The 22,488-nt window shown below is 45.8% G+C and overlaps 1 protein-coding gene across 1 annotated transcript; it reads right to left on the reverse strand.

Annotated features, from left to right (window-relative positions):
* Nucleotides 1–410: 410 nt before the first annotated feature.
* LOC136544586 (uncharacterized) lies at nucleotides 411–14,599 on the reverse strand. The gene is made up of 6 exons (XM_066536695.1): nucleotides 13,997–14,599; nucleotides 13,605–13,910; nucleotides 12,975–13,526; nucleotides 11,904–12,693; nucleotides 11,717–11,827; nucleotides 411–439 (listed from the first exon to the last, which is right to left on the reverse strand). The coding sequence occupies exons 1-6, from the start codon at nucleotides 14,597–14,599 to the stop codon at nucleotides 411–413; spliced, it is 2,391 nt and encodes a 796-aa protein (XP_066392792.1).
* Between the last annotated feature and the right edge of the window lie 7,889 nt (nucleotides 14,600–22,488).

Consider the following 22,488-nt stretch of genomic DNA (forward strand, 5'->3'; position numbering starts at 1 on the left):
CAGTAGGCATGGGCGTCTGGACATCCGGACGCTAGTCTTTCCCTTCTTTTAACACTATTGTATATTAATTAATATAATAGATACTCATCGCCACATATGTGAAATCAGCCGAGATCAAGCGCGGGCTTTGGAGACTGCCCATGGCCTAGGGCCTATGCTCAGAAAAGCCACTGATGACTATCCGGTGCTGGATTCTACATTTTGTCAATTTTTACGTTTGGATGCGCAGGCTGACACTTCACTCTTCATTAAACGTTGCTGCTGCGACAAGAAACATGTATTTTGTCAATGTTTTTCAGGATCTAGAATTAGTGTTTTCCATGTATTTTGTCAACGTATTTTGGAGAACGGCGCGGAGGCATATAGCATAACCTATTTTCCAATCAGTGGGCCTCCTGACTTGACCGGCTTCAACTTCCACAACCCGGCCCATGAAGACCTGGAGAACAGAATTGCAGAAACAATACATTATACATCAGGACAGTTAAACTGTCATACATATGAACAAGTAAATCTCTCAAATGCTTGTGGTTATGGAAGAAGCGCAAATTGTCCAACAATCATCTACTACTTTACCTAGGTCAGTCATGGAACGCTCAACTCTAATGTTCCAGCATACAAGCGTTCAGAAGTGATTTTGATGAGGAAGTTCGGCATCCTAGCAGAGAATGCAGTGGTCACCAGGCAGGCCAAGCAAGCTTCGGACAAGCTGCTTTACTAGACGCAGCTGAAGAAGCCCACGCACCTCATGGCCATCAGAGGCCTCTCTCCTTCCACGGGTTCAGTGTCGATCGCGAGCAGGCGCCGTACGTGCTGCCACTGTGATGAATGCCCTGAATTCGCGTCGCTCGCCTCTCGGTTGCTGCCACTGTCTCGTTTTCGGATGTGCAACTTGGATGTCTTTCAGTCAGAGTCAGTAATCCACGGTGATGGTGGCCCATCAGAAACCTGCATCATTTCAGGCATGCTATCTCTTACCTTGTGTTGCAAGAAATGCAAGATGTGCACCCGCATGGAAGCCAAATGCAGCTTTTCACTCTAAACCCAAGTTCCACTTTGAAGCCATTTGGCCCAAATTAGAAGATTATGAGAAGGCTGTTATTGGGGTGGTTCGACCTGTCCACCAAACATTAAGGCCCATTTTGGAACACGGGATTTTCCCGTTCCTACGTTTTTTCTCCTGTAAAATTCCTATGAAATTCCTATGAAATTTTTGCATTTCAAAAGAGCCCTAATTGTTGATCCTTACAGACGGCTAGACCATGTGTGTCCAGATTTAAAGCTAAAATTACGTTTTTTTACTGAGGGAGTACTCAAGAATCTACTGTACTTGAGAGACCAGGCAATAGTTGGTTCACTGGTTGCTGCAAAAGAGCTTATCTTCCGACAGGATCAAGCTCAACACAGTAGAATCCTATCCGTTGAGGAGACTGAGCTGCGCATGGAACTCAAGCCCAAATGCTTGTGGCGTTGTCGTCCTTTACTTGAGCGTACCATCACTAAACAGCGTCAGTGGTCACGCTCACGCCTAGTACTGCGAGTCAGGGAAGAAGGCCTTGTTGAGATTGTAAGTTTTTTCATTCTCTATCACATCAAATATTTGGACATATGCATAAAGTATTAAATATAGATAAAAAATAATTAATTACACAGTTTGATTGTAAATTACGAGACAAATCTTTTGAGCCTAGTTAGGCCATAATTTGACAATAATTATCAAATACAAACGAAAATGCTACAGTGTCGAATACTAATTTCTAACCCCAATCTAAACAAGGCCAAAGATGCCAATACGTGTCCCATTCAATCAAACTTCAAATCTTTGGGCATCGCATCAATTGATCTCTCGCATCTTTGACACGCTCTAAAGTTTACGTAGCGTTGGGATCGTGTGTGACTAAAATTTAGGAGTACGTCGAGATGATGTTGTATGAAGTGTTTAAATACTAATAAAAAACGAATTACATAATCTGTTGGTACTCTACGAGACGAATTTTTTAAGACTAATTAATCCGTCATTAGCATATATTTACTGTAGCATCACCTTATCAAATCATAGACTAATTAGGCTTAAAAGATTCGTCTCGCAAATTAGTCACAAACTCTGCAATTAGTTTCGTAATTAGTCTATATTTAATACTCAATGTATGTGTCCAAACATTCGATAGAACAGCAACTAAAATTTAGAAGGAACAACCAAACACCACATAACTATGGCCAATTCGTTTTGGGCCACGTTTAGTTGGCGCCGGAATCGGCATTTGCACAGTGTTTGATGTGACGTCAAACACTGTAGCAATTTCGTTTGTATTTGTGAATTATTGTTCAAACATTGACTAATTAGGCTCAAAAGATTCGTCTCGCAAAGTTCAACCAAACTGTGCAATTAGTTTTTGATTTCATCTACATTTAGTACTCCATATATGTACCGTAAGTTTGATGTGATGGAGAATCTTTTTTTTACATAGTGTCAAAGTTAAAAGTTTGGTGGAAACTAAACATGGCCTTGGAATCAAACTTCGTTCATGCCTGGGTGCACGTTGCTATAACTTATATGAGCATGTGAGGCTCGGAGATTTATCAATGATTATATCATGTGTTACAATTCATCATGGTACCGGACTCTGCACCCAAGACACGGTGCAACACAAAGACCCGGTCACCGAATTCTCATTTCTGGTCACGGACAAAATGTACTATGGGAAGTAAGATATGATGAATGGATGAATTTTTTTCCCTTTAATCTTAGGGTTAGGGATTGGGATAGTTTTGTTCCACCACAATTGCATGATTTTGTGTTATAGGTGTACAAATTCTTTGCTCTCCATGTTTGTCTTGTTTCATCAAAACAGACTTTTGTTCTATTAAATAATTACTCCCTCTATTTTAAATTATAAGTCATTTTGGGTTTTCTACATACATAATTTTTGCTATGCACTTAGATATACGTTATGTCTAAAAATATAAAATAATTGTATCTAGAAAAGCCAAAACGTCTTATAATTTAGAATGACGGAGTATTAATCAATATATAGAATGCAAGAGATGTGGTGTGAATTGAATCCTACTAATTAAATTAATTAGTATATAAGATGGTGTGTCTGTGTCTGAAATTTGAATCCACTAATCATCACTGCAGAAGGACATAAATATTAGGTAATTTATTGAGAAGGAGAAAGTAATCCATCAATAAAATCCACAAACTGATTGTTTAACTATCTATCTATAATGTGACAAAACCTTATAGACAGCATCTCGTCAGCGCGTTGTATATGTGCCCTAAGCTAGGAGGTGGTCTGAGGAGCTTAGGACTCCTGCCCGCTCACCTCTTCTATATCGCTAATGCTCCACCACGGGCGTTCGTTATGCGTTGGTCAATTCGGACGCGGCTAGCTAGGCTGTGGACCAGCCCACAAGCCTACTTCCCTCATCGGCATACATGGTTTCTAAAAAAAAGAGCGACATCTTATCTCCCCTATTCGCATCGGCTCCACCGCACCGTCCGCCCTTCGATCGCGTATGCACGAGTTCTGCTAGCGTCCACGTCCGCATGAGCGCCGCTGCCGTCCGCATACGCACGAGCATCGAGCACCGCCGCTAGCCGCGCACGCACGAGATCCACCGACCGCATTGTGCCGCCCGCCCGTGGTGAGGGAGACCGTTGCCGCCTCCACCACGAGGGCCAGATGTGGATCTCTGCCTCCGCCTCCACCTGCCCAGCTCGCTGCGGTCGGCTGTGGAGCTCGCCCATGTGGAGCACACGGCAGCCCGGATGGAGCCCATCCACGCACATTTCGCGCCCGCCTACCCAGTTCGCCGTGGCCAGGGCGAAACTCGCTCGCGTGCAGCCCGCGGCAGCCGGGATAGAACTTCACACGCCGACGAGGATCCTTCTCCGAAGCAGCAAGGAGATGTTTGCGCTGAAACTGCATGTTGCAAGCATCTATTTCAAGTGTTTCAAATGCTTCAGATGTATATGTTGCAAATGTTTTATATCGATGTTGCAAAAGTAGATCAGGATGTTGCATATATTGCAATAGTGTTTTCAAGTGCATGTCTCAAATGTTTCATCTGTTTCAGAAGTATGTTGCAAGTATTTCATCTGGATGTTACAAAAGTAGATCTAGATGTTGCGTATATATGCATGTTGCAAGCATATGTTTTAAGTGTTTCAGGTGTTTCAGACGTATGATGCAAGTATTTCAATTGTTTCGGACGTATGTTGCAAATGTTTTATCTAGATGTTGCAAAAGTAGGTCTTGATGTTGCACATGTTGTAGTGGAACCTATTTGCAGTAGCTGGGCCCGCTTGCATGCGCGTGGGTGTGGAGGGGACGCCACGGTGTGGGCGTGGGACATGAAGCGGCGTAGGCCACGGTGCGGGCGCCGGGACACAAAGTGGCGCGGGTCATGGTGCGGGTGCGGGACACGATGCGGCGTGGGACACGGAGCTTTGTGGGCCTCCATGTGAAGCAGATGCAGTAGGCGCGGTTATCCGGGCGCTAGACGTTCCACTTCTATATTGCTTTTTTTCTATCACAGGCGATGTGGTCTTTTCCAATGTCTTGGTACCTGTTACTAGGATTTATCTCAGCTCTATTAAGGACTTCACTAAGTCTCAGAGCCTAACAGCTTTGGGCCAGTAACCTACCAAATGGCCTGGTCCGAGTCCACTCCGAGATATAAGAGAAAAAGATAACCCATTGCTATGAAAATGAGCGGTAATCTCTACTATAATGGACCGATCAAAATTATACCAGGTCCCTTCAGGAAAACGTCGCCCGCTGAAAGCCTCCAGCCATTGTTCACACAGAAAAATACATACAAGAATTCATCTCCATTAAAATTAATAAAAACTAATAAAACACCTAAATCAAATCCGATGGTTCGTTGGATGCCAGGCTTGTCACCCCCGCCTTCTCAGTTCTCAGTTTCTCACCCCCAGGCTGCGTCTCCTGACCCCCAACCACGCAGCCCGGCGCGTCTCCGACGGTGAGGGATCACGTGCGCAGGCACCGCACCGGATCCGGTTCCGCACCATCGGCTAGGCCCTGCCCGCTCGCCACCCACGACTGCTTTGGCCGTCGGCGTGCCCCCACGGCCTCCGGTCCCTCTCGCGCCTCCGCCCTCTGCCGGCGTCCGCCCCTAGCCTACTCGCACGCCCGCGTCGCCATGACCACCTCAGGCTCAGACACCCGGCGGCGCCAGGCTGTGGTACGTCCGACAGGACGCACGGTGGCAGGTCAGCACGATTGGACAATGTCCACGGTGGGTGATCCGCGCCTGTCGCCTCGGCGAACTCCACCAGCCTTCCTAGATCCGGCAGGACGGCACATCAGCGTGGTTCCTGGCAGATCTGGGCAGGCGTCCATTGGATGGAGAGATGCGGCATCCCCATGGGCGAGCAGCGCGAGGTCGCCCACCAACTCGGTGCCCTCATCGTGGCCCCTGCCGTACGAATCGGAGCGGAAGGCGATCCCTCCCGTGCGGTGGTGGTAGACTGTCGTCGCTTGCGCACTTCAAGACGTCGCGTGCCCCTCGTGAGGCCTTGCTGCTGACCGCCCCCACTCTGACTGCTACTCTCTCTAATTGCTCGCTGTTGAGGAGACTCGAGGGTGCTGTTGTGCCACGCTGCTGTTGGTGAGTTTGCATATTATGATCTCATCATCTTTGAAGTATATTTCCTCATGAAAAAATTGTGACTTTTATTTTCTACTTTTAATGTTTTGCTCTGATAGTGCAACAGCCTGGATCAAAGATTGATAACTAGAGCAATTTATATTCTAAAAGCAAAATAGCAATTTAAATTGACTAGCAATTTCAGTTGCATGGATATGACCATACATGGACTTTTTTTAGAAACAAGGAGGGGTAATCCCCGACGGATTATATGTATATTATATATAAATTTTAAAAGTTACAAAGAGAAATAGTGAGCTCAATCTTGACATGCAGGTGTTGTGTTATCTCATTAGTTTCATTTGGAACAAGTTAATTTCCATTACTTTCTAAATTGGAGAGCTCCGTTATGCATAACATGCCAAATTTGGGTGTTCCAATTAGTTTTGAGTCCCGTTAGGAAGCGACTGCAAAGCTGGATGTGGAGGCGGCTAATGGCCACAGAATCGATGAGGAGCTTTGGAGCGAGGTACTGACCAATGTTCTCATGTGTTTGTTACTAGCTGTGCAAAGTTGTATTTGAATTTAGTCCTTACTGGATGCAAGCATTGCCGAAAATTGAATCAAACAATCTCTATACTATTACTGATTGTGTTAGGTTTTAGATGCTCAATTCAGATTTATGATGATTTTACAGCATGTTATACATCACCTGCACTAGAATGCATACTACAAGCATTCCCTGCAAGGTGGTTATCATACAGTAGGTTCAAAGAAATGTGTAATATGTGATTTAGGATTAGCTACTAGGTGACTATATCTGACCAAAGTTATGAGTCCTGTTTCACTCTTGATCGCTGACATTTTTCTCTTATTATGAGCTGCACGAAGAAGGCAACTTTTGCCGATAAAAAAAGATCATGTTTATGATTTTTTTTTCTAAAACTAGAATTAGATTCTGCTACAATTAAATTGCCAGTGTGACCTGTGTAAATTAGTAGTAGTGTAGGCACTGTAAGTTTTATTTTATTGTGGACATGCATATAGAAACCGATCAAAACTATTCTTTTTGAAACTGTATTTGCAGTGGTCTGTTCAAGAAGTATACCAGTCATATGAGCTGATGTGTGTTTGTTTTTTGTAGTTGGTCTAGAAAAGTAATGACACAGTTGGCTTTTTTCCTAGAAATGGTAGATATTTATTTGGTAATAGGCTTATTTTGAGCCATTGTAATTTTCTCTTAGCTATTAGTTGGACAATGTTCTTTTCAATGATTTTGAAAATATTGTTAGCCGGTGGCTATGAATACTTTTAGGGTAACAATTCAATTTGGTATATTTGCTTATTCTTACCGAAAGGCTTTAAATTGATGTGCAGCAAGATCACCATCCTCCGATTTTGTTTCCCAGAATGATTAGAATGCTTAAAAATGCGTACAAGCCACAATGACATTTTTTGGTCTAGACAGCATTGCATGCATCTTAATGTCAGCTTTCAGAAAATGGAACCTGATTTCTTTTTATGGGATACATGGAAAGTAGTATTGTAGAATTTAGGCATCGCAAATTACCAATGTTCCTACTGAGCTTAAGCTTTGTTGGGTAATCTCAGTTAGATATGTAGCTGTTGCTTGCATAATCATAAAACAATATAAACTAGATCTCTGGAGTAACTTGATAATTTTGTTCCTTGCTGACATTCTAGTATGGCTGCATGTGATTGTGTGCGGCCTCCGTCAACTTAACAACCCTTTCATAGAGATTGTGTATTCCATTATAGTAGAGATATGTTTTATATATTCAACATGCTTCTAACAATCACCCTGCTTCAACTAATTTCAATGTGCTTGCGTTCTCTGTTTGCATTCCTGCTGTGAATACGAACATTTGTGGAACAGTGTCGGTGTTTTCGGACCACCGATGAGTAAATTTGTATTTGCGCGTCTGGCTCGGATGGTGTGCTCGGAGGACACAAGGATTTATACTGGTTCGGGCAGAACATCCCTACGTCTAGTTTGCTGCTACTCGTGTTACCGAAACTTGGTTTGCAGTAGGGGTTACAAATGGACGAGAGAGAAAAAGGATCCCAAGTCTCTGGTGGAAGGAGTGAACGGGTGCTGAGAGCTCCATTGCTGCTCAGCCATGTGTTTGTGTCGTGCTCTTGTGTTTTTATCTCGTGGTTCGGTCCCGTGCGGATCTGGATCCTCCTTCATGGGGAGCCCTGCTTCTTTTTTTATATGCCAAGGGAAAGCGCGGGTTACAGTGGAGGAAAATGTGAAGAACGAGAGAGAGAGAGAGAAGAAGAAGGCTTCTAGGATCATCAGGTCCTTCTTCTCCTTCATGCCGGTCCCGCCGATCCTATAGATGTCAACAGGGATGGCTCCACGTCGCGGCCCTGTTCGCCACTGGCGCCATGCACAGGCGTCATCTGCCGGTCATGGCGTTCCATTCCGTCCCGGCGGATATCGTGGTGAACTGATGCGTCTGTCAGCGTTCGTACGAGGGTTAGGCAGAACAACGCCGGCACGCCCCACGCTGTTCTTGATGTGAATCCTCAGGTATGGCACGTCACGACCACGGGTTATATCGAGTCGTGCCAATCTCTTCCCTGGTGTCAGAGTTTTGACCCAGGCCCAAACGCTTGGACCTAGAGTGGTTGGCGGTGGTATGGATCCCCATCGTACGAGACGAAACCTGTGTCCTTAGGGTTGGGCGAGACGGAGCCCGCACCCGAGATGTCGGGCGAGACAGAGCCCGCATCCTTAGAGTCGTGCGAGACGGAGCCCGCACCCGAAGGGTCGGGCGATATGGAGCCCGCACCCTAGGGTCGGGCTAGACGGAGCCCGCGTCCTTGGGATCGAGCGAGACGGAGCCCGCGTCCTTAGGGTTAGGCGAGACGGAGCCCACACCCAAATGATCGAGTGAGACAGAGCACGCATCCAAGGGGTCGGGCGAGACGGAGCCCGCGACCTTGGTCGGGCGAGACGGAGCCTGCTGCCTTGGGCGAGACTCCCGTGGCCTTTGGGTCGAGCGAGACTTTTTAATACGTCTTGCTTCATCCGGGGAAGTCAGCGTGGACGCTAACTTTCTTGCTTTTGGTATCCCTATTATCGATAACCGACAAACATGTTGTCAAGTTATTCTCTCACAACCTTTTGCCTATTTACATTTTTGCAGGGGGCAATGTGTCTGGTGGTAGGGGTTTCTATTTGAAGGACGTCTGACAGAGTGGAGTGGCAGCGCGCCAAGAAAGACCCGTCCCGACCATAAACCATTGTTTATAGAATAATATATAGGCTGATGGTTTATGAACTTTAAGTCCCATCTTAGTAGTGTTGTATGGGCTTGTCTATTTTTCTGTGTGTGAAATGACTAATCTTTACGAGACTATGAATTCGTGTTTCTTTCATTAGTTGATTTATTTTTTATTTTAGTTTTATGATTTATTTTTTTAGACATCGTCATAGCGTTAGCAAGGGCAATATACTATTGAGGAAAAGTTGAACTATGAAAAAAGTTTATTGTTTGGTTGTTTTATGTGCATTTATAAGATAAAGCCGTGCCGTTAGCATGAGTATCATACTAGTTAAGGTTGTTAGATAGTACTCCTGTATCGACGCCATGCTTGCTACTTCAAGAGTAGGCGTAAACAGCCCCATGGGCATCTACATCTCCAATCGTTAAGTCCACATTAAGTGTTAATCTAAGTTATAGGTGTTCAAGTGATTAAGCCGGTTGGTACGCGCTAATGGTCCTATGAGTTAATTAGTTATAGCAGTACCAACCGGCTAATGGTCTACTACACAATTCTACAATGACCGAGTCGGTTTTTTTTTGTAGCGGGCAGCAAAAGGCGAGAGGCATAGATAGAAAAAGAAAAGGAAGCAGGGCTTGTGAACGTGTGCCGCAAGCACGGGGAAATGAATTCCGGGCGACTAGAAAGCTTGGAACTCATTGCAAACGAGGCCAAACCGCTTTCGTACCTACTGGCTGCCAGTATGTCTCGACGCCAGGGCGCCAGGCTGCCAGCCACAAGGCGTAACCATCCGATGCCAAGAGTCAAGTGACAGTGACACGACGGCCGACGGGAGCACGGACCGCGAGTAGCCGGAGTTCCCGTGGGCCTCCAGCTGTGGTATGGGCGTACGCGGCCTCCTTCTGGAAGCATTCATCCGTGGCACAGGTACGTACTTGTAGTTTCCCTCAAAAAAAGTACGTACTTGTAGTACTTCCCTGTTTGTCTTAAGGAAAAAAAAACAAAATAGTTTGGTCTGAAGTACTACTGTTTCAACAGTATTTTTCAGCGGACGAAAAATATTTTCTCTCACAGCAAACAAGTATAACCGGGCCAATAACGCGCACCGATCCGAGGAGACGGCAGATCAGCTGGCAATCGAGTTGTTCAAACTTGAACGGCACATACTCTGCCCCGCCCGGTGCCGTTGAAAGTCAAAACGATTAGTTTTGTAGACTTTTAGTTACCCAGCTTCAGGTGCACTTTAACACAAGCTGCCGCCTGCATCAGTTGTGAGAGTGAAACACTGTAGGATGGCTGATGAGAAGAGTTGTAAACTTGTAATCAGCGGCCAAACATTTCCGAAGTAGTTTTTGTGCAAGAGCTAAAACTAGCATCAGGCACGTGGTCGGACTAATTATACCGACGGTGGTGCAAAGAGAAGAGGAGGGCTGACGAGGGGGCTAATTATATCGGGATACGGAGGTGACAACACGCCTCCGTGTCCCGAGCCGCTCTCCCCTCTCCCCTCATCTCTCCATTTCTTTTTTTTTTCCAGTACAGGCGTAGGAACGACATCAATTTAGTCGTAAATAACGTGAAGCTTAGGAACAATTCATAACTAATTGACGTGGATTACACGGAGGAGCAGCTCACGTGGAACTACGTTTCCTAGCTCCTACTTCCGCTATACAAAATGCTTCCAGATCCATGACTACTCTACTGGAGGAGCCACTTTGCACACAAGTGTTTGATACAGCTAGGCCGTGTTTAGATGCCCACTGAATCGGCGCCGCCGAATTCAGTCGGTATACCATAGCTACTGTAGTGTTTTGTTTTTATTTGATAATAATTGTTCAATCGTTGACTAATTAGGCTCAAAACGTTCGTCTCGCAAAGTACAACCAAACTGTGCAATTAGTTTTTGATTTCGTCAACATTTAGTACTCGATGCATGTACCACAAATTTGATGTGACGGGGAATCTTCTTTTTGCATAGTACCAAATTTTATAATTTGAGGAAACTAAACATGGCCCTAGTGCCGGTGCTGGAGCCTCTGCAAGAGTCGTACCAGTGCCAGAGAGAAAAGTTAAGCCCTTGTTTAGTTGGCAAAATATCCCAAAATGTACTGTTGCTATGAAGTAGCCCAAAATCTGAGTAATAGAACTTTTCAGGGGGTGTTTAGTTCCCAAAATCTGAAAACCTACTGTACACCATTTAATGAACTGCATGCAGCTTATTAATGGCATGCATGCATGAACTTGAATGCAAGTAAGCAAGGTTTTACATCCACCCAGCCATTGTCAACAAATGCATGTCATTGCTGGGGTCATGAAGCATCATCAACAGCACATCAATGAACAGAAACCAACAATTATTGGTTAACAAATGAAATGGCACAGGCTAATGCCGGCACATAGTTACAAAATCAAATAATTACATTGTTTGTCGGACAAAAAAAATACAATTACAGCCAAATAAATTAACAGTTACACAGTCGCCTCAAAAAGACGACCAAATCATGTTCGATTAGCCAAACCGATTGCGATGGATTCCCGAAATGCATTCATAAGCTCCGAATCAGAACAACCGCTTGGAGGAATAGTTTCGGGCTGATCGGCACCGGCTTCTGCCGGCACATAGTTGTCATCCCGGTCACACCGAGCAAAGTGCCGATCCCCTATGCCACTCACCCTTATGAAGTTATGCAGGGCACAACATGCAACAATGATTTGACTTTGTATATGGGGGGCATAACTAGGGACTTCTTTCATCATCCGCCACTTCATTTTCAACACTCCAAATGACCTTTCTATGACATTCCTAAGTGACGAATGTGCATAATTGAAGATCTCAGTTTACCTTGTGGTTCTGGTGCCTCTCGGTACTCCTGTAGGTGGTACTTTGTTCTCTTGTACGGTGCAAGATAACCTGGTCGGTTAGCGTACCCCGAGTCCACAAGGTAATATTTGCCTATAACATTTAAACAACTGTTAGTATCACGAACTTGTACTCGCATGCACAAAAGTATAACCAACTAATTGTATACCTGTTGGTGGATGTGGAAACACGTTGCTGTATGTTGTTGTCGCATCAGTGAAGACCCTCATGTCATGTACTGAACCCGACCAGCCAGCTAACACGAATGTAAACCGCATGTCGAAGTCACACACAGCCAAGACATTCTGTGTTGTCATCCCCTTGCGGCACAGGTGCTGCACAAACTTATCACTAGGCACCACACAGGGGACATGAGTCCCATCTATCGCCCCTATGCAGTCCTTGAAGTAGGGATAGAACCTAGGATTTCTTAGCCTATCATGCATACTGCTGAAATTTGGGTCATTAGGCCTAATGATGTCAGCAGCAAGCTTGACAACAGACTTCAACACCCTATGAAACATGCTATGCACAGTCCCCAGTGACCTCTCAAACCTGTCCTCCGCTTGCCTAACAGATTGTGGAGCCCCCACCATCCACAGAAACATCCCAAGGGCTTCAATAGATGCGGATTTGCTATTAGATTTCAGCCCATATGATTCTACCAACACATCATGCAGACTGTGGAACATATCAGGGCTCATTCTGAACATGTTATAACAGGCCTTCCTATTTCCTAGTTTACTATGTACCCATTCCAAACCACTAAGGACTGGCTGTCTATACTCTGACCTTGACAAGTGCTTGTCAATGTGGTAGGCGTACTGGTACATACCGTATAGGAAAGCATCGTCATCATCCTCCGCCTCCATCCAGTCACTGATGAACTCATCCAAATCATTCTCATAACAATCTTGCCTCAAGGACATCATCCCAGTCACTATTGCTTGGACATCCTCCTGTCAAAACGAAAACAGTTCACATCAGTTTTCAACATCAACTAGGCAACATTAGCATGCATCCCTATTCAAACTGACTCATGCCAGTTACTCAAACTCATGCACTACATACATCAACAGATCATAGGCATATCCAATCATACTACAAATAACCAGTTCAAGTGTTCGACATGACATACTTAGGTCAATGACCAAAGACACCCACCACACCTCACATAGTTCTAATGACATAACTTAGTAACTACGTAGAAAGCTTAACAAAATAAGGTCTAGGGGAGGACCCCGATGTATTGCTTAATCGTCAGCATCCTTCCTTGGGGCGAGGAGCTTATGAAGAACTTCATAACAGGCTCACTCTGCACGATCTTGAGCACGGCCATCCACTCAGCTGGGGTCTCTTCAGTTGCACCACACTGTCTTGCCAATTGTAGCACTAGTTCCACCTTCCTCTCCAGCGCCTTGCTGTTGTCCTCAATTTTTTGGTTCCTCTCTTGCCACATTGCTGTCATCCTCTCAAGCCTCTGCCTTGAAATCTCATTGTGCTCCTTCATGTGAGCATCCATGTTCCTGACAGCGGGGCTCTTGGACCGCTTGCTCGGGCTGGAGGCAGTTGTGCTGGTGCTGCTTGCCCTCTTAGTACCGACACTAAGCGGCGTAAGTTGGTCGTCGTGCTCATCATTGGAGTCGTCATCCGAACTTTCACCGTCAACTGTATTGCTTTGGGAAGGACAGAACGACGTTGAGCCATCAACAGCGTTGCCGGCGAACATCCGGTCCAAATCGTCCAAGTACGGAGGCCACCCGTCCTTGAGCTTCTTCCACTCCGGGTGTCCCTGAAAAACCGGCATAGGTGAATCATTGTATAGTAACATTTTAACAGTACATGATTGAACATAAGATTGGTTACATACCACCGTACGAGAGTCCCACCAAGCATCAGTAGCAAGGATGGAGCCATCGTCTCGCCTGCCTAAGCCAGTGCCTTTCCGGAGGTCGTTGATAAAATTCCACAAATGCTTGAGCTGGCGTAACTTACTCTTGAACTGGTCCTTGTCATGAACCAAGGTTGTTGCTACGTAGTACCTTGCAATCAGATCTCTCCACCCCGACTTGTTCATGCAGCCGCGGATACAGTTGCCACTGTCAATTTGGTGGCACCAGATTTGGCAAAACTTGCTTATATTGGGCTCTGACCAGTTCCCCCTGTCGTTCCTAGCCTAAACGATTTCATAAGAAATAATTTCACACCGACGAACAGGCTCAGTTGGGGAGAACAGCAAATGCTTCGAACACAATAGTATACATGAGCAATGGAAGATAGACGATGGGTGAGGAAAACTACCGGGATGTGACCCACGGGGGTAGCATGCATCGGGTTGACGATGTCGTCGTCCACCTGTGGGACAGCCCCGCGACGGCGGCGACGCCGGCCCCTTCCTCCACCGTCGACGGCTGAGGCAGAGGCGCGACCACGATGGCCGCGTGGCACTCGGTCGCCTCCGACAGCTTCTGATGTGGCGCGGCCTCCCGTGCCGTCGCCGCCTCCTCCAAAGCGGGCGCTGGGAGGCTGCTCGTAGGTGAGGTTCCGCCGCCGAGGAACACGAACGGGAGGTGGCCCCATCTGGCTACCAGCAGGGTCTGACCGAGGGTCGGCGTCGTAGCCGTCCATGGCAGCCCATCCCCCACCGTCATTGAGGTCTAGGGAATCCAGGCCCCAGTGGGGAGGGTTGACGCCGCTGGACCCCGTGAAGGGTGGCGCCGGGTCGGTGAAGCCCTCGTACACCGACGAACCCAAAAGCGGGTTCGCCCCCCGCAGGAAGTTCCGCGTGCCGTCGTTGTTGCCGGAGCCGCCGTCGAAGTTCCCGGTGCCGCCTCCGTTGTAGCCGTCATCAGGGAAGCCATCCATCTAGGACGCCGCGGCCGTGCAGCGACTGGATCCGGCCACGCCTCTCGTAGATCTACCGGCCGGGGTGGTGGATCTAGGCGGGCGCGTGCGCTACCTTCGGCGGCGAGCGGCGGGACCGCCGAGGCGACATGCGTGCGGGGGAGAGCGGGGCTAGGGTTGACCGTCCATCTAGGACGCCGCGGCCGTGCAGCGACTGGATCCGGCCACGCCTCTCGTTGATCTACCGGCCGGGGTGGTGGATCTAGGCGGGCGCGTGCGCTACCTTCGGCGGCGAGCGGCGGGACCACCGAGGCGAGATGCGTGCGGGGGAGAGCGGGGCTAGGGTTGACGAATGCGGGAATGGAGGGGTCGTGCCTGCCGACGCTGCGTGCCACGCGGTTTTGCGGCTGCTGTCGGGCCTCACGCCGAAAACGTACGCGGGCCGCTTTTCACCCCCCGTTTAGTTCCGAACTCCAAAAACTGGCCCAATTTCGGATTTTGGGTCCCCAATTAAACACGGGCTAAATATATTGAGAGCATATACTTCCATCTCGATATGAATGCAATAGCAATAGTGATGTGAGCACATGCCTTAAGGTCTTATTTGATACATATGTATCCACCTTAATCTATATATATTAGAGTAGGATGAAATGGAATTTAGAATCCACGTATTGGAGTGAAATAGAATGGAATTTAGTTTAATTCCACTCCAATCCACTTCAACACATGCGGATTGAGAAGAATACATGCGTATCTAAACCAGGACTAATGTTTTATTTGGACGCATATGTATCTACTTCAATCCACGTCTATTGGAGTGAAATAGAATATAACTCAGTTTAATTCTACTCCAATCTACTTCAACACATATGGATTAAGACAAATACATGCATAGCAATAATTGTGCCAGCAGCTTCCTCAGCCGCCGCCAGAGCTCTGTGTTTGCACCGCACCAATGAGCCCGAATCGCTTCACCTTCACGATCTGAAAGTTTCCTGCTCACGATTTGAATACCAACGAGGCAACGATGGCGCCACTGGACACGTGATGATGATGGGAATCAGTCACCCGACACGGAATCGTAGGCGCAAAAAAAAAATCCAGCCCAAATTGACCCGCGGACACGTGATGATGATGGGAATCAGTCACCCGACACGGAGTCCTAGACGATTTGAATACCACCGATGGCTTGTTGGCCAACTTTTTCTCCGTGGACCACGGCGATGTGGACGGCAGGGCCCCAGCGGAGAACTCCCGTTCTCACGACGAGAGGACACCGCCGCCCGCGCGCGCATCTCACCCACGCGTGCGGCGCAAGCGGCGCCGGCTCCAAGACTGCGTTTGAGTGCCTGCCGATTGATGGGGGTGCGGCCGTGCGGGAGGTCAAACCGGCCAAGAAACGCGCTACAAATACTTGCCCCGCCTCCGCCCACTCGCCATTCCACACGAAACAGAGTAACAGACACGAGCAGGAGCTGGTCTGATCACCCGGCAGGGCAGAAAGTGGCAGCCATGTGTTAGAATTTAGGTAATTTTATTATCAGTTTAATCCAGAAAAATAACATTAGCAGATCTATGACGACGTATATGTGCATGTGTATATTTCTTATGAACACTACAGCATGCAGAGATGACGTACTGGTGAATACAGTAAAAACACAAAGTACAGAAATCACAGAGATTAGACTGTACCCAGCGGAGGGTCCCATGCCGAGGGTATCGGAGGCTCCATTCGCACTAGTCGACATAGTGCGTTGCTCGAAGTCGTGGACCACAGTCGATGTAGGAAGATGTTCGCAGTGCAGTCCCACGAACGGATCACCAGAAAGAAGACGCCTTGACGTTTCACAGGCAATCACCGGGAAGAAGATGTACGTGGACGAGCAGTCGCGGATCGCTCCCCAAAAACCTAATCGCCGCTCACCCCGTGCAGGGTTCTCAGACGGACGAGGGTTCCGGAGGCACCTGCTCTCCCGCTACTCCGTGCGCGTAGAGTTACGGGACGGGGAAGCCAGGAAGCTGCTGATATGTGGTTCTCTCGGGAGTGGTTGCCAGAAGGACTTTTTCTCTGCTGACGGAGGACTCGGATATATGGGTGCGATGGGAAGGAGAGAGGCAGCGGAGAATCCTAGGAGACGGAGAGGCGGAAGCGGAAAGGACAGTAACTGCCGCCATCAGTTCGTCTCCACTATCAAGGGAAGTAACTCCCGTTGTTATGTGGATTAAGTGGCAAAAGACTGGCCACGCCCGCTCGCCTGCCTCGTCCTCGGCCTGGCCCGGCCGGCAGCAGCGGTGCGCGCGTGTGTGGCACGCCTTTATCCTTTTCTCAGCTTCTCAATTTAAATGAATAATTTCCAACCATATAAGCTGAGTCAGCGTTCAGTCAAAATCCCATATGGTATTAAGCCATACAACACTTAATGTTACGTACCATAGAGTTTTATTTGATTTATTAAATATTATATGGGCCAAGCCCATATTATATCCAACAATCCCCACCAAATTCTAGGGTTTGTAACAAAGTAGTCTTAGAACCACATTTCTTTTATATACCAGTGTTTCGATGGAGACTGTTAAGTTGAACATGCATCTAGAACAATAGTTTCACTCAGTCACAACTGAACAATGGACTAAGCCTTGAATTGACAGTTTTGTGTGAGGTGAATGTCACTAAAGTCCTTAGCTAATACTGGACAGCAAAAGGCATCCCCTCGATTTGAAGCATATGAGTCATACTTCAATGCCTTTCATGATTATTTAGAGATCACCCAAATCTCATAGACTGTGACCAGCAGTCTGACTCATATAGGTATGTTTCTCAAAAGATATTATGTAGGACAACATCTTTGCTTTGACAAGCCACTTAGAACGCATTAAGGTAAAAGCCAACCTGCCTTACAGAAAGGAAAGATATGCATCAGAGATGAGTCTTACTAAGGATCTTTTCTCACAATTTACTACTAGCTTGTTTCATCGTTCTACTTCACGGGATCTCCAATCACATAGAATAGGTTACCACTATAGTAAATTTTAAGTGGGTCTCAAACACATCTCTCTCGATGCACTTTCTATCACATTGCGTGATAGACCCTTAGTGAATTGATCTGCCAGATTGTTAGACGTATGGACATAGTCCAACGCTATTACTTCGGAGTTTCTTAATTTTCTGACAGATTTTAGTTGTCTCTTAACATGCCTTGTGGACTTCATGTTATCCTTGGAACTATTAACCTTTGTAATCACAGTCTAGTTATCGCAGTTCATAGAAATAGCCGATATGGGTTTCTCAACAACCGATAAATCCATAAGGAGATCACGAAGCCACTCAGCCTCAGATCCAGCAGTGTCTAATGCTGTGAGTTCTACTTCCATTGTAGACTTCGTTAAGACAGTCTGCTTGCAAGACTTCTAGGAAACAGCACCACCTCCAAACAAAAACACATATCCACTTGTGGCATAAAGCTCATCAGCATCAGAAATCCAATTGGCATCACAATAGCCTTCTAGCACTTTCGGATGTCCGGTATAACAAATACCATAGCTCATCGTCCCTTTTAGGTAGCGCATCACTCTCTCAAGAGCTCGCCAGTGATCATCTTCTGGGTTTGACACAAACCGGCTCAGCTTGCACACAGCAAATGAGATGTTAGGCCTTGTTGCATTAGCAAGATACATGAGCGAACCAATCATCTAGGAATATCTCAACTGATCCCTTGCTATTCTTCGATTTTTTCTCAATAGCACGCTAGGGTCATAAGGTGTAGGAGTAGGTGCACAGTCACTGAACCCAAAGCGACTCAACACCTTTTCCACATAGTGGGTTTGTAACAGAGTTACCCCACCATCACGTTCTCTTAGAAGCTTGATATTAAGAATAACATCAGCCTCTCCCAAATCTTTCATCTCAAAATTTTTAGATAGAAATTCCTTCACCTCCTCGATCACTTTGAGGCTGGATCCAAAGATCTGTATGTCATCAACATATAAGCACAAAATGACTCTTTCACCCCCACCATACCGATAGTATACATATTTGTCAGCTTCATTCACAACAAAGCCAGCAGATGTTAAAGTTCTGTCGAACTTCTCATGCCATTGCTTAGGAGCTTGTTTTAGGCCGTATAATGACTTTAATAATTTACACACCTTGCCTTCTTGACCATTTGCTACAAACCCATTAGGCTAATCCATATAGATCTTCTTCTCCAACTCTCCGTTTAGGAAAACTGTCTTAACGTACATTTGACGAACGATAAGACCATAAGAGGCTACTAGGGAAAGCAAAACTCGAATTATGGTCAATCGGGCAACTGGTGAATAAGTATCAAAGAAATCATCACCTTCCGTTTGAGTATAACCCTTGGCCACAAGCCTTGCCTTGTACCTCTCAATAGTACCATCAGGCCTAAGCTTTTTCTTGAACACCCATTTGCAACCTATAGGCTTGCACCCATAGGGACGATCAACTATTTCCCAAGTTTCATTAGACATAACAGAATCCATCTCACTCCGTACTGCTTCCTTCTATAAGTCAGCATCAGGAGAGGAATATGCCTCTTCAATGGTCGTTGGTGTGTCATCCACAAGGTACACAATATAGTCATCACCAAAAGACTTTGCAGTCCTCTGTCTCTTGCTTTTTCTGGTGACTATAGTGTCATCCTCATCAGGATTTTGCACATAGGGTTCCTCAATTTGTTCTATCGGAATAAAATTTTCATGCTCATGGGGAATTATAAATTCATGACCAGTTGTGCTAGGTGCATTTTTTATCGGAAACTCATTCTCAAAAAATGTAGCGTCTCTAGATTTCATGATTGTATCAACAGCCATCTCAGGAACACTAGAGTTTATAATTAAAAATCTATAACCCACGTTGTGAATAGCATAACCAAGAAAGACACCATCAACAGTCTTTGGTCCAAGCTTTCGCTTTTTGTTTATTGGCACATTCACCATTGCCAAACAACTCTAAGTTTGCAGGTAAGAGAGATTTAATCTCTTCTTCTCCCATTCCTCGAATGGTGTGATTTCTTTGTTCTTTGTGGGCACTCTATTCAGTATATGACACGCTGTCAATATAGCCTCACCCCACCATTTCTTAGATAGTCCCGCAGTCTCCAACATGGCATTAACCAAATCAGTTAGAGTGTGGTTCTTTCTCTCTGCAATCCCATTGGACTGTGGTGAGTATGGTGGCGTCCTCTCATGAATAATTCCATGCACCGCGCAAAACTCAGAAAATTCATTTAAGAAATATTCTCCCCCGCGATCGGACCGCAAACGCTTGATTTTCTTCTCAAGTTGATTTTCTACCTCAGCTTTATAGACCATAAAATAATGTAATGCTTCATCTTTTGTTTTTAGCAAATACACGTAGCAAAATCTAGTGCAATTGTCTATAAATGTCATGAAGTATCGTCTACCACCTTTAGTCAATTCGCCATTCATTTCGCATAAATCAGAATGAACGAGTTCTAATGGTGCCAAGTTCCTCGCCTTAGCAGCCTTGTGAGGCTTGCGCGGTTGCTTCGATTGCACACACACCTGACACTTAGAATCTTTGACTAAGTTAAATTTTAGGATTAAATTCAGATTTGCAAGCCGCGTGCGACAACCAAAGTTTATGTGATAAAGTCGTGAATGCCATATATTTGACTCATCCAAAACATTAACAATGTTCACCACTTTATTACACACATCATCAAGCAAAGATAAGCGGAACAAGCCTCCGCAATCATAACATTTTCCAACAAAAGTTCCATGTCTTGACACAACACATTTATTGGACTCAAGCACAATTTTAAAGCTATTGCGACACATCTGAGAAGCGCTAACAAGGTTCTTTTTTATGGAGGGAACATGCTGCATGTTCTTTAATAGCACTGTCTTTCCCGAAGTAAACTTCAGAACGACCGTACCAGCACAAAGAACACACGCATGCGAACCATTTTCCATCAACAAGGCTCTACTCCTGCCGGCCTGATAGAAAATAAACAAAGAAACATCAGCGCACACATGAATATTAGCACCGTTGTCCATCCACCACTTAGGTGAAAGACAAACTGAAAGAACAAATGGTAAAGAATTACCATACCCAGATGTTCGTCCTCCAGTCTCGCTAATGACCACGTTTACTGATTTCTTTTCTTGCTTATATTTGTGGTCTGGGCACGCACTTGCCCAATGCTCATCACTCCCGCAAACAAAGCAACCTCCACCTTTCTTGTTGTTTTTCTTCTTAAACTGTGCAGTCTGCTTAGGCTTTGCATTGTTGTTCTCTTGCATGTTCTTCTTCTTTTAATTACGAGATGCAAATGAGTTTTTCTTCTGCACCATATTGGCAGCGGAAGACTCAACACCTTTTCTGTGGTTGTCTTTTGCTCTCGCCCTCTCCTCAACATCAAGAGATCCAATAAGCTCAGCCACGCTAAACTCTTGTCTCTTGTGTTTTAGAGAAGTAGCAAAATCCCTCTAAGAAGGTGGCAGCTTAGCGATTATACCGCCGGCCACAAACTTGTCGGGCAACAAACATAGAAAATGTTCTAGTTTCTTTGCTAGCGCCTGTATCTCATGAGCCTGTTCGATCATAGAATGGTTTTTAACCATTTTGTAGTCATACAGCTGCTCCATAAGGTACAGCTTACTGCCAGCATCAGAAACCCCAAACTTTGCCTCAAGAGCATCCCATAACTCTTTGTCTGATGTGCAAGATATGTAGTTTTTCTCATACTTGGGATGAAGTGCACTAATCACGACGCCTCGAAACAGGTTATCGGCAGCCAAGAACCTTTTCTCCTCATCAGGAGTAAACTGTTTAGGCTTCCCCTGTGTAGCGTGAAAGCAGTTCATCGCAGTCAACCACAATACCATCTTGGCACGCCATATCATGAAATTCTTGCCATCAAAATTATTTGGCTTTAAAGCAGCAACAAAACCATTGACAGAAAATTGCCTAAAATTAGGTTTTTGGATTGTTAGGGGCTGCACAATTACACTCACTTTTCGTATCGATCACCTTCCACTAAGATAAGTTTTCTCCTAGCTCCTAGATCTCCGCGATGGTGAAGTAGACTTGTGGCTTCCCTCTCTCTATAGTAAGTCAGCCATTGCGACGCAGTCGGTCTCTAGAACGTGTTGTTGACACCATTCCCCCGCTAGAGTGATGCCTTTCCTGCATACAAGAATTTCTGCCTTCTCCGGGCTATTTTCAGAACGTCCACTTGTAAGGGAATCCACCAATGGCTGCTTGCCATTATGATGAGAGATTCCTTGGTGATGCTTTACATCACACAGTTCCAACCAATACTGCTTCAAGAAAATATGGATACAGACATGTGAATTTTACGCTATTATGAGTGGTATTTCTTACCTGCCAGGTACACCATAGGAGGATGAGTCATTTTGCCACGTCCAGTGATAGAGATATGAGGACATGTGTTGGCGCATGCATTCGGCTCTGGCTGCCAAATTTTGCTGTCATCCGGAGCATAATCTATGCACTGTAGTTCGTCCGACAAAAACCAAAACTCCCTCATAGCATCCCACAGCGCTCTAGCATAGCTACATCTTACTACTAGAGCATGCATAGTAGATTCACTTTCACGTACACGTATCTTGCATGAATCATTGGCGATGATTTGGCGCCCTTTTTTGTTCACTTGTGTAGCTAAGCCATTATAACTATCCTGCTGAATATAAGGATTTTGTGCGGGATTGGGATTCTCCAGTAGGCAGACCACATCGAGAGCCCCTCTGTGGATGATGAAGAAGATTGTCGGCCACTGTTCTCCTCAATTAATCTCTTTGCTAGTATGTAAGCGCTCCTCGAAGAGTAGATGCTAGAGCGCTCATAATATCAGGCCATAACATCCAAAGATGCCATGGATAGCAACCTAAGATTAAGC

Source organism: Miscanthus floridulus, chromosome 3, assembly GCF_019320115.1.
Source record: "Miscanthus floridulus cultivar M001 chromosome 3, ASM1932011v1, whole genome shotgun sequence".
In the NCBI taxonomy this organism is placed as follows: domain Eukaryota; kingdom Viridiplantae; phylum Streptophyta; class Magnoliopsida; order Poales; family Poaceae; genus Miscanthus; species Miscanthus floridulus.